The 12,509-nt window shown below is 34.3% G+C and overlaps 1 protein-coding gene across 2 annotated transcripts in view; it reads left to right on the forward strand.

Moving 5' to 3' along the window:
* Positions 1-12,509, forward strand: part of NME7 (NME/NM23 family member 7) — a 212,184-nt gene that overhangs the window by 105,302 nt on the left and 94,373 nt on the right. For both annotated transcript variants that reach the window (XM_003893523.4, XM_009193528.4), the window contains exons 8-10: positions 1,119-1,183; positions 3,712-3,780; positions 8,075-8,176. In XM_003893523.4, coding sequence (XP_003893572.1) covers positions 1,119-1,183; positions 3,712-3,780; positions 8,075-8,176 — 236 coding nt within the window. The remainder of the gene's footprint in view (positions 1-1,118; positions 1,184-3,711; positions 3,781-8,074; positions 8,177-12,509) is intronic.

A 12,509-nucleotide genomic window follows, 5' to 3' on the forward strand; every position in this document is an offset into this window, starting at 1 on the left:
AGTACAGACTCTGAGTTAGGCATGAGCCTGTTCTACTGCGATGACTCACTTAATCCACCACTTTTCTGTCTTCAAGCTTCTGAGAAACCTTTGTTTCTATAGCATGCTATGATATCATTTGACCTTCATTTGGTACAGATGTATCATTTGAGAAATAGATCCTTCTCTATCTTTTTCTCACCCCTCAGCCTGCTACAATTAAAATAGCACTACATGGCTATGGTAGGATAGTAAATACAAATGCACATTCAGACACTAACAGTACATGGTGATTTAGGGTCACTCAGTAAGATCCAGATGATCCAGAATATGGGGTGTGTGTGTGTGGGGGGGTGTGTGTGTGTGTGGGTGTGCCTTTGTGCACGTATGTATAAGAGACAGAGTTTTAGTTGACTTGAAAAAAAGAAACTTAGACTTTTATAGGAAACAAATGGAATGTCAAAGTCAGCCCCATTCCCCCAGAGACTATAGACTCCAATATAAAAATCACTCATCTGTAGGATAAAGACTATATTCCTCATGTTGGTATTTAAGGCCTTTATCGATTTGAATTGAAGCTCTTTTCCTTTTTGTTTTTCTTTTCTCTCTTCTTACTGTCGTTTAAATATGCTCACACTTTCCCAGATGTGTGCCTTCTCTCCTGTCCCTGTATAAGCTCATCTGTCCACAGCCTTTAAGGACCATTCATGCTTTTCATTTCCCCTTGAAGCGTCTTCCTATTTCTTCAGTTACAATTTGATTTTACTCCTTCTTTGAACTCTTGTTTGAATTCCTTCTGTATCTTGTACTTTGGCATTTCATTTCTTTGTATTAAATAATGCTGTTTATAATTGTTTGATTTTTATGTTCTCTACATCACTAGACTTAAGGGGCTTTAAAGGCAAAATATTATCTTAAAAGTTTTTTGCATAATCCTCAGAACCATTGTTGATATTCTTGAAGCATTTACTAAGGAAATCAAATGATTAAATTTAATGCTCAGTATTTGGGATTTAATTTATTTTCTCTTGCAAAGTGTGTGTTTTTTTTAATATAGAGTATAAAGAAAAAGTACTTTTCTAAGAAACTAAAATGTCTTAAAATTTTGTATTTTTACACTCATTGTCCTTCATTTTCAGGACTGTTGGGAAAGATCCTGATGGCTATCCGAGATGCAGGTTTTGAAATTTCAGCTATGCAGATGGTAGGTACTTTACAATGAACCATAATATTCATGAGGATTTTTTTCAAAAATAGTCATAAAATGCTTTACTTTGAATGTTCCCTGTGTACTCGTGAACCACATTAAAAATAAAAGATATACTTACTGAACTCAGTAACCTTCCTATAGTCAAAAAATGGTTTTTGAAATGATTTTTCCCATATACTATTTTACTGAGAGAAGTAATATTCAATGATACACCTAATTTAAGCTTATAAGGTAAGTTTATACAGTTCTGGAAACTTTAGTTGCAAAATAAATAGGGACCAAAAACTGTATTTTGTTCTTATAAACAAAATGTAGAATCAAAGTGAGAAACTGTGATGAGTTTTCTGTCTTCTCTATTCTTAACTAAACAGATAATGAAGGAAGAGAATCAGTTTTCAGATTTTTTTTCCCTAACCAGTGCCTTTTGCTGGTTTTTGAACTTTCTCTCAAGACCTTCTTTGGAGTTAGTGTATTCCAGCACCTCTATTGGCACTTGTACCACTGGACCTTCAGAGCCTACGCTTATTCAAAATTGTGCTGCTCATACATTCCTAAGAAACCTTTCAGTGAGAAACAACAGCCACTTTGGTAGAGGTCATACCTTTGTGCTGTACTCATTGGTACATTTGACTAGAAATTGGGTAACAGATTATTATATGAATCAGATAAACAATTTGGTTTTTTCAGTGTTTGAAACCCAGCAAGTTTATGCTTTTTTGATAGTGAAATACCAAAATAGCCATTTTGAAGCTGAGAATTTTCTTACCAGTATCATTTGTATTTTCTTTTTCTGAAAAGAAACAGCTTTCTTTCTTTTTTTTTTTAATTATTATTATACTTTAAGTTCTAGGGTACATGTGGATAACGTGCAGGTTTGTTACATATGTATACTTGTGCCATGTTGGTGTGCTGCACCAACAGCTTTCTACAAAGTCTTAAGATTACCCAAAATCAAGGACCGGGACACAAACTGAAGTTCTATTTTGTGCCAATAAGCCAAAAAAAAAGGAAATAATTTACAAAGTCATTGAGCAAAACTTTAAGACTAATGAGAAAATTGATATTTCAAGAATCTTACCTAGAATTATAAAGTAATTGTCAGCCAAAACTTTCTAAAAGTATTAGCTTGGTGATATATTAACAAGATTGTAGGATGACATATGAGCCTATTTAAAAAAATATAGAAATGTTAGTTTTAAACACTGACCTAATTCTAGATCTGCAGCTTAGCATAGTGATTGGTGATTGGGTAGCGTTTGTATTCAATGAAAAAAATAATTTTAAAAATGATTAACTGAGCCTATAGGGAAGGCATGGTAGTGTAGTAGCAAGCACAATCATTGACTTTTGGAGTCAGAAAGATCTATTTCTGAATCTTAGCTGCTTTCTAGGCACGTGGCCTTGGCCAAATGTCAGGCCTTCTTATTCTCAGTTTTCTCATCTAGGCAATGAAAGTATTATTATTTGCCTAAATGGGTTATTCTGCAGATTAAATAAAATAATCATTTCTGGCTCAAATTACTAAGTATTTAATAAATGATATCTTCTGTTAGTATTTTGTTGCATTTAACAAAACATATGTGAATGTAGGATAAAACACTGAAATCCAACAGAATTTCCTCCCTATAGTCGTAATGTTGCCCATAAAAATAAATCCTCACAGCTTAAATTATTGTCCGTATAGGCAGAAATTTCTCAGTAGGTCTTCAATCCTGGCAACAATAAACAAACAAAATAGAGGGAAAATAAAATTGGGAATTCTGAGGCTATTTTAAAAAAAAATAAGGTCAGTTTTTGAGAACCTTAGAATTTAATGAAATTTTAATCCTAACTAAATTTAAATTCAGCCTTGATAAGAATAAGTCCTTCTAGACTTACTTTGTAAGCATATTCTTACTCATAATTCTTTTTGAAGAGTAGCAGGAAGTCCACATGACTTGTATAAGTGCTTTATCACGAACTAGACTAACTAGGGACTTTTCCGAATGCTTGGGAGGAAAATAGTATTGTTTTCTGTCTCCTCTAAAAGTCTGAACTATTTTTCTTTAGTAATATTTCTTTCTTGTGCCACTAATCTATCAATAATGCAATTAATATTGCATATAAATCTTTTGTATCAAGAATGAGATTTTTTTCAGAGAGAGGTGTAGTGTAGTAAGTAAAAGTATGATCAATGGGGTTAGACTGCTTGAGATAGGATGCCAGTTTGAGGAGGTTATATGACCCCTCTGAGTCTTAATAGTCTCATCTGTAAGGTGGAGCTATTAATACTACCTATGCAGTAAGGGGGTTGTGAGGGCTAAATGAGATGATGCATGTACAGAACCTAGAATGATGCTGTTATCCATTGTTATTCTTGATGAGCTGATCTTTTTAACACTTTTTCTTCAAAGAGTAATCTATGTAAAGTGTACATTTTAGAGTAAAGAAGATATTACAAGTGTTAAGTGCTAAGTGCGGCTCATTTATTTTTCTTTTGTTGGTTGGTTTATGGTTTTGTTTTGTTTTATTTTTTAATATAGTTCAATATGGATCGGGTTAATGTTGAAGAATTCTATGAAGTTTATAAAGGAGTAGTGACCGAATATCATGTAAGTATGAAAGTAAATGTAAAACATTTGTACTGTTAAATAAAAAGTATAGGATTCAGTGTTTTGGACTAAGCTCCTATCTAGGTCCCAAGTGGCCAGACTAAAACAGAGTCATTCATACTAAAATTGTCAACAACCTAAGTTGTTATCTGACCTTCTGAGAAATCAGGAGAGAGCAAGCCAAATTTCCCAAACAGGCTAATTTCATTTGATATAATAATGAAGTTTTCTCTGCCTTTCATCCATATGACAAAAAGTAACCTGAGGTAACCTGATGTTAACCAGTCAGTTATTTCCACATTACTTTCTTCAAACTATATACCTTTCATATCTCCCAAAATTCATTGCAACCAGCCTGCAGCTTCCTAAACTCAATTCTCTTCTTTCTTCTTCCTGCTCTGTGGAGTCAGACACTAGGTTCATATCCTAAATCCTGTAATTATATGACCATCGACAATTTATTTACCTTCTTTAAACCTTGATTAACCCATTTATAAAATGGGAATAATACTATTACCCACCTTATGAGATTGTTATGAGAATTAAATGAAATAAATTATGTAAAACAGTCTTATATATTAAAAGTACTCAGTAAATATTACCTGCTATTATTGTTGTTTTTATTATTATTTAGTCTGCATAATTCTTTGGTAGTAGATTCCATGTTGATCATTTACACCTATATTTTCTACTTTAACATGTACAGTCATAAAAAGGTGGTAATTCCTATCTCATACTGTTACTGTTATCCACTTATTATATATATTGAGTATCTGCTATATGCCAAATAATCAGTGATGAACAAAAAACATACTGCCTGCATTTATGGAACTTATGCTCTGGGGAGGATAGACATTAAATCAAATGATCCTACACATAGCTACCTAAGGACAGCAGTCAAAAGGCTGTCAAGGAAACAAAAAGGTTCTTTTTTTGTTTAAAAAATGTGTGACTTAATTAAAAACTAGGGTGACTTAAAAATTCTGAGTCAGTTTTTGAAGGAACATGTTATGCTGTTGACGAAATTCTTTGTTTAACATGTTTTTTTCCTTTCCATTTTATACATTTTGATCAGCCTTGTATGTCTATTTTCAATGGTATCTGTAATCAACACTGAAAGAGAATGAGTGAGAGAGAGAGACATAAAAAGAAAAAGGGGAGGAGGGAGAGAGAGAGAGAAAAAGAAGAAAGAAAGAAACAAAGGAAAGAAAGGAGGGAGAGGGAAAAGAAGGAAACAAGGAAGGGAGGGAGGAAAGCAGACAAAATTTACTTTTCTGTTTTTGGAAAACTTGTTCATGCCTTCTGCTCCTCCTGAAAATTTGGCTCTTGACATTTATGTGTAGGCAGTACTTCAATATCATGAGGCAGAAAATTAGACTCAATATAATTATCCATAAAAAATCAATTACATATGACCTTTGTGAAATAGAAAAATGACTTTGGGGGATACACTCAGGAACTCTAATGAGTAGAGTTATGAGTACCATATAAATTATGAAATCCTTTTCCTCCTCTTTTTGCTTCAGTAGTTTATATTAGGTAAGATGACTGCTTTTGGATCACTATTCAAATATATTCTGTAATAGATTTTTTTACTTTGGTGTTGTGTATCGTAAACCCTCCAAAGTCATGAAAATGGCTTACATGACCCTACATGGTCTGGCCTCATCTCTTACTGCTTTCCCGTAGTCTCACTCAGCTCCTAGCCTCTAAGCTGATCTTCACATATCCCTACTGTACTTCTGCCTCAAAGTTTTTATATCTATTTTCACTTCTGCCTGACGTATTCTTTGCTATTCAAGAGGGTGAAAAAAAAATATTTTTTGAGTGTTCTGGACACTGTGAGAGGCATTTTTCTTTGATCATGTTTTTCATTATACCATTTTATATAGAGAGCTAAGAATCTTAAAACAGTATACTTCTGTTTTTCCCCTGTTATTCTGTGTGCTGTTGTTCTCATACATTTTACATCTATATATGCTACAAACCCAACAATACACTGCTAATATTTTTGCTTTGAACAATTATCTTTGAAAGCAACTAAAAATAGAAAAATTAGCCAGGTGTGGTGGTAAGCACCTGTAGTCCCAGCTACTTTTGAGGCTGAGGCACAAGAATAGCCTGAACCTGGGAGGCTGAGGTTGCGGTGAGCCAAGATTGCGCCACTGTCCTCCAGCTGGGCAACAGAGCAAAACTCTGTCTCAAAAAAAAAAAAAAAAAAAAAGAAAGAAAGAAAGAAAAGAAAAGAAAAAGAAGAAGAAACCAACTAAAAAAAGCATTTTATGTTTATACTTGACATGTTTACTGTTGCTTTGTATAGATTTATATTTTTGTCCGGTATTTTTTCCTTCTGCCTAAAGAACTTCCTTTAATATTTCTTACGCTGAAATGCTTCTGATGGTGAATTGTCTCAGGCCTTTTTTGTCTTAAAACGTCTTCCTTTTTTCTTCATTTTTGAAAAATATTTTCTCACTTGGGTATAGAATACAGATTTACATTTTTTGGTCATCATTGTTGTCATCCTTATCTTTTTCCCACTGTTATATAATATCCTTCTCCCCCGCCCAACCCCCTGGCTGCTTAAAAGGCTTTTTGTTTTTGTTTTTAGCTAATTTTATTGTGATGTATCCTAGTGTACTTCTCTTTGCATTTATTATCCTTGGGTTCTGTTGGATCTATAGGTTTATGAATTTCAGCAAATTTGGAAAGTTTTTAGCACTTATTTTTAAAAATATATTTTATGTTTATCACCTTTTCTTCTCTTCTGATATTCTAATTACACATATAATAGCTTGACATGATTGCACAGCAGGGCTTTTTTCTTCTTCATTTTTCTTTTTCTCTATGCTGATTTTTGAATAGTTTCTATTGAATGTCTTCAAATTTATTGCTCTTCTGCAATGTCTTATCCTGTTCACCCCATTCAGTGTATTTTTAAATTTAGATGTCTTAGATTATGTCTCTAGAAGTTCTATTTGGATCTTTTAAATATTTTTTTATTTTCTCCTCATCATGTTCATATTTCCTTGTATAATTTGAGAATGTGGAACTTATAATAGCTGTTTTAATATCCTTATGTTATTATGTCATTTAATTGCTGGGTCTATTTATTGAGTTTTCTTCTGGTAATTGTTAGTATTTCCCTACATATTTGCCTGCCTGGTAATTTTTTACTGGATGCTGCATATTGTAAAATTTACAGTGTTACATGGTAGATTTGTAAAGAGTGTTCAATTTTGGCCTGGCACTTAGTTAAATCACTTGGAATCAATTTGAAACTTTTCAGTCTTGCTTTTTATCTTTGTAGGATGGGTATAGGGCCTCTTATAATCTAGGGCTAATTTAGGTCAACTACTATGGTGCAGTACCCTTCTGAGGACTCTCCCTGATGCTCCATGTATCATATAAAAAGGCCTTTCACTCTGACTGGTAGAAACATAAACTCCTCTCAGCCTTGTGCTGTCTCTGAGTTGTTTGGTCTACTTTGTGGCAATTCTTTCCCCAGCCTCAAGTAGTTTCCTCAACACGTGACAGATTAGTAGCCAAAAACTCATGTTAACTGCTCTGCAGATCCTGTAGCTTATTCTCTGCATACTCCCCTCATCTCTCCAGTATTCTTCCCTGAAAATAAGAGCTACATTGGCCACGCCGAAGTCCAATCTTTGTCTTTTCAACTCAGCGAATGTTGGGCTCTGTTATGTTTCCTCTGCCTGGTCTACTGGTCTGGAAACTGCCTCAAGACAGTAAGACAGAGCAATTCTACAGCTCACCTCATCTGTTTCCATACTTTCAGGGGTCATAGACCTGTGCTGCCCATCACCCACTGTATGAAAACTATTGTTTCATATATTTTGTCTAGTTTCTAGATGTTTAATATGGGAGAATAAATCTGGTCCTATTATTTTCTTGTTGCTAGAATGCATTATGATTCTTTTTCTAGGATAAAACCTTTGAAATTTATATATATATATTTTTAGTAATGTGAATTCAACAACATTGTATTCAAGAAGGCCTTTGCAAGGAAGATATACTAGAAGATCATTCCAAATAATGAAAGTGTTGGATAATAAAACATTACATTAAAATGTGATAGGAATGGAGAAGAAAGAACATATATAAAAAATATTCTTCAAGGAAAAATGGACAGAATTTGGGAACTGCTTGATGTGTGGGATATAAGTGGGGAAGAAGTCACAGATGACTTTAAGGACATTAGTGGAACAGTGTCACGATTAAAACAAGAGAGTTAAAAATTGTTAAAATTCTTTTCATTCTTTTATATTAAATTTCATAGGACATGGTGACAGAAATGTATTCTGGCCCTTGCGTAGCAATGGAGATTCAACAGAATAATGCTACAAAGACATTTAGAGAATTTTGTGGACCTGCTGATCCTGTAAGTTATTGTTTAAAATGTTAGCCTAGTTTGTGTTATTTATTCACTATTTTAACAGGTTTATAATTTTTCCGTTTGTTCCTTTAGGTAAATAATATAAAAGTGAATATAATATACAAAGTTTTAATTCAAAATGGCACTTTACAAAATTCATTTTTACATAACATTCGAAGAAAGATAATTTTTTTTTTGTTAACTTAGTGACAATATAGAATAGGCAGAAGCATTTACTATGGCATTTTCTTTTTTCTTTCTTCTTGCTAAATTGTCCAGATAAATATGTTTTGCAAGCTTCATAATAGAAAGTATCTAAGGTATTATATATCCTTTGACATAGGGGGGCCATAAAGAAGGCTCTTATAATACAGTGGCAGCATACCAATACGTAAGTAAATATGGTCAATGGGACTTATATGAAATTTGGTGTTCACTAGTATACCTTTCAATTTGCTTTGGGTTTTTTTCCTAAAGCAAACTACTTTTTCTTGGACATTTGACTGTGTGTGTGTGTGTGTGTGTGTGTGTGTGTGTGTGATAGGTGTGGGGAGGGTGACAGGTAGAAGTAGCATTAGAACACTGTGATAAAGCTCTATGCAAATATTAGACACTGGATAGGATTGTGGGAAGCATTACTGATTTAAACACTAACCTTAATTTAAATGTACTGTTTCCTGTATTTTGCTATTATTTATAAGTAGTTTATTGAAGATGAGCAGCCAATTCAATTTAATTTTATTCAGGACATTATTTATTTATTTTTAATTTATTTATTTTTTTTCAGACAGAGTCTCACTCTGTTGCCCAGGCTGGAGTGCAGTGGTGCAATCTCGGCTCACTGCAACCTCCACCTTCCAGGCTCTAGTGATTCTTCTGCCTCAGCCTTCTGAGTAGCTGGGACTGCAGGTGTGTGCCACCACGCCTGGCTAAGTTTTTATATTTTTAGTAGAGACGGGGTTTCATCCTGTTGGCCAGGCTGGTCTTGAACTCCTAACCTCAGGTGATCAGCCCGTCTCAGCCTCCCAAAGTGTTGAAATTACTGGCATGAGTTGCCGTGCCCGGCCATTTATTGAACACCCTTAGATGTAAGACAATAAATCCAGAGCATCTATCAAGAAATCATCTTGTGTGAAAGTGCTGCTAGATTAAGCCCAGTAGGGGAGAACAATACTCGTGTTTTCAATGTTCTAAAAGTGTGTATATATATATTCACTCAGTAAATGTTCCTTGAATAAATACCTAGAAAAAAATGGGAATCAGCATTCTTTTTTCTTTTTGGGACTCTTCTTTCTATGATCATGAACCTACTCACTCCCCAGCTCCTCCACAATGACCCTATCCTTTATCATTCCTTGTTCTGTAATTGATCTAAAAATCTAAAAGATCTTTTAGAACACTTACAGTGCCACATACAAATAAGGATATTGTTATTTTAGTAAAATTCAAATGTTGGATTGTGTAGCAATGAAGCAGTTAATATGACCTGAAAGTAGTTAAGAAAACTTAAAGGAAGAGAGATATAAACAGGTGTTTGAAAGACAAATTAGGGCACAAAGAGAATGGAAAAAGATCTAAAGCATGTATAAAAACACCAGTGAAGGAATTTGCAAACTTACTATGGTGTACAGCAAGAATATTTTCTTGACTTTGGTGGGAAATACATAGCTGGAAGCACAAGGAAATACATTTTCTTAGATAGAGGAAATATGGTAGAGAATTCTGGTAGAGATGGGTATGATTTTAGCCTTAGAAGGCAGGATAAAAATTATAATTCTATTTAAGTTGAATCCCATATCATAGGAAATTGGAATTCCTTGTATGCAGCTTAATTTTGACTATACTGAATTGTTACTTTGATGCAACTAGATCAAACTAAATTGGAAGAGATTAAAGACAGAGGCTCTAGAAATAGAAAGAGACGGACCTGATGACATCAATAGAGAAAGTTGGGAGGACCTCCTTTATATCTTTTTGGGGAGAAGGAATAGATACTTAAATAATACCTGTGGTTGTGATAGAGTAATGATTACAGGGTGACTCTGTTGCAGAGGACATTGAGAGAAATTGGTAATGATGCTGTTTATTGAAAATTAATTATAAGAAATTAGGAAGGGATTGATTTTTGGCTAGATGAGTAAAGGTAACTCAGTTTTTGCCATTTTTGACATTTTAAATTTCTGATTTCTGTTTGATGGGCAAGAGGGTTTTTTGTACTTTTTTTTAAGGTAAGTAAAACTGTGAGTGATCAGCTTGATCTAACAAACAGGAGTAAATTAAAGAGACAAAAACTGAAACAAAAAAGGAAAGAGATAAGATGATTCATTATTTTGTTCTCTCATTTATTCAATAAATATTTATTGAGCCCATGTCAGTATTTGTGAATACAAAGATAGAAGCCCAGGCTGGGCATGGTGGCACACACCTGTAATCCCAGCATTTTGGGAGGGTAAGGCAGGAGGGTTGCTTGAGGCCAGGAGTTGGAGACCAGCCTGGGCAATATAGTGAGACCCTATTGCTATAAAATTACATATATATGTGTGTGTGTGTGTGTGTGTATACACACATAATTATATATATATATTTTTCTATATTTTTGTTGTATATATTATGTAATAAAGTTGTATATAATATAAACCTCAAAGATCTTAGCCTGTGAGTAAACAACTGTAAGTGGCTAATTTCCATGCAATATGGCAATTGCATTGTTAGATATTTGCAGGTACTGTGGGAACCCAGAATTATAACACTTAGCCTGGGAATGTGTGAAACAATGGTTTGAATATGTCCCCCAACAGTTCATGTGTTGGAAACTTAATGCCCATATGTATATGTTGATGGTATTTGGAAGTGGGGCCTTTGAGAGGTAATAGGATTAGATAAGGTCATCATGGTGAGGCCCCCATGGTGAGACTAGTGGCTTTATGAGAAGAGGAAGAGAGACCTGGGCTGACATGCACACTCTTGGCCTATCGCCATGTGATATCATTCATCATGTTATGACACAGTAAGGCCTTCACCAAATGCTAGTGCCATGGTCTCAGGCCTTCCAGCCTCCAGAACTTACAGTTATTTCTTACAGAAATAACTTTTAAAAAATATTTTCAAATGCTCTCACCCAGCAGAAATACATTTATTTTCTCCATAAATTGCTAGTCTCAGATATTGTAGCAAAAGAAAATGGACTAAGATATGTGACAAAGGTCAGGGGGAACCATGGCTTCTGAGCTGAATTGTAAGGAATTAGAACTTAGCTTAGCGATGAAGGTGGGAAATGATATGGTTAAAGTTTTGAATGCCTAAAACAGCAACACTTTGGGGCTACAGCAAGCTCTTTATTACTGCTGGAACTAATGTTCAGTGCAAGGAATAATAAAGGATGGGGTCATTGGGGAGGAGCTGGGGAGTGAGCAGGTTCATGATCATACAAAGAAGAGTCTTGAAAAGAAAAAAAAATGCTGATTCCCATTTTTTTTCTAGGTATTTATTCAAGGAACATTTACTGAGTGAATAGTATGTGCAAGGCTCACTCCTAGGTCCTGTTGCTGGGGCATAATAAAGGTGACTAGAACACGTTATATTTCCTTAAGGACCTCGTAACCTCATGGTAGCTCAATCTTGAAACTGTTTCAGGGCCCTGAATCTTGTCTCATTAAGCATGGATGGCATTACTCTATTATGTTTTTTTGGTTCATTTTAGTTGTTTATAAGTTCCTCATAGCATTATAGAAAGTTGCACCGCAGGGATTTTAAAATTTGGGACTGATTTTACATGTAAAATGTTAACAGTGGTTGTCCTTAGGAGGTGGAAATATGATAATATTTCAGTTCTACTTTCCTATATTTTGCAAAATTTCTTTGAAGTCTTATATGACTTTTATAATAAGAAAAATGCTTTTTATCTTGAAACTTGAAAGTTAATGAACTTTTGAATGAGGAGGCATATACTTATAAGAACTAATTCTCTTGTGTCTCAGACTCCTGAGTTACATTCTGTTTCTAAGTGGAGATCCAGGATGTCAGGCAGGACTGTATGCCTTTGATGGGTGTTTTCAAATCAGAAGAAATACTTTAGTAGTTACATTCAAACTATGTTTTGAGGACGAAAAAATGTCTCTTTCCCTTTGGTCTCAGAATTTCAAAATCCATTTGATTCCTTTTCTCCATTCTTGTCTTTCCCCCTTTTCTCTCCACTTCACCAACAAATGAATATTGAATGCTCACTCCATGCCGGTAACTGCTAGGTGCTACTAGGTTTATATTAATGATCAAGCCAGTACAGGTTTGTTTTTTGAAGAATGTATGATCTAGCTCTAGGAAGAGATAGAATCAATAATTA

This window comes from Papio anubis, chromosome 1 (assembly GCF_008728515.1).
Source record: "Papio anubis isolate 15944 chromosome 1, Panubis1.0, whole genome shotgun sequence".
Lineage (NCBI taxonomy): Eukaryota > Metazoa > Chordata > Mammalia > Primates > Cercopithecidae > Papio > Papio anubis.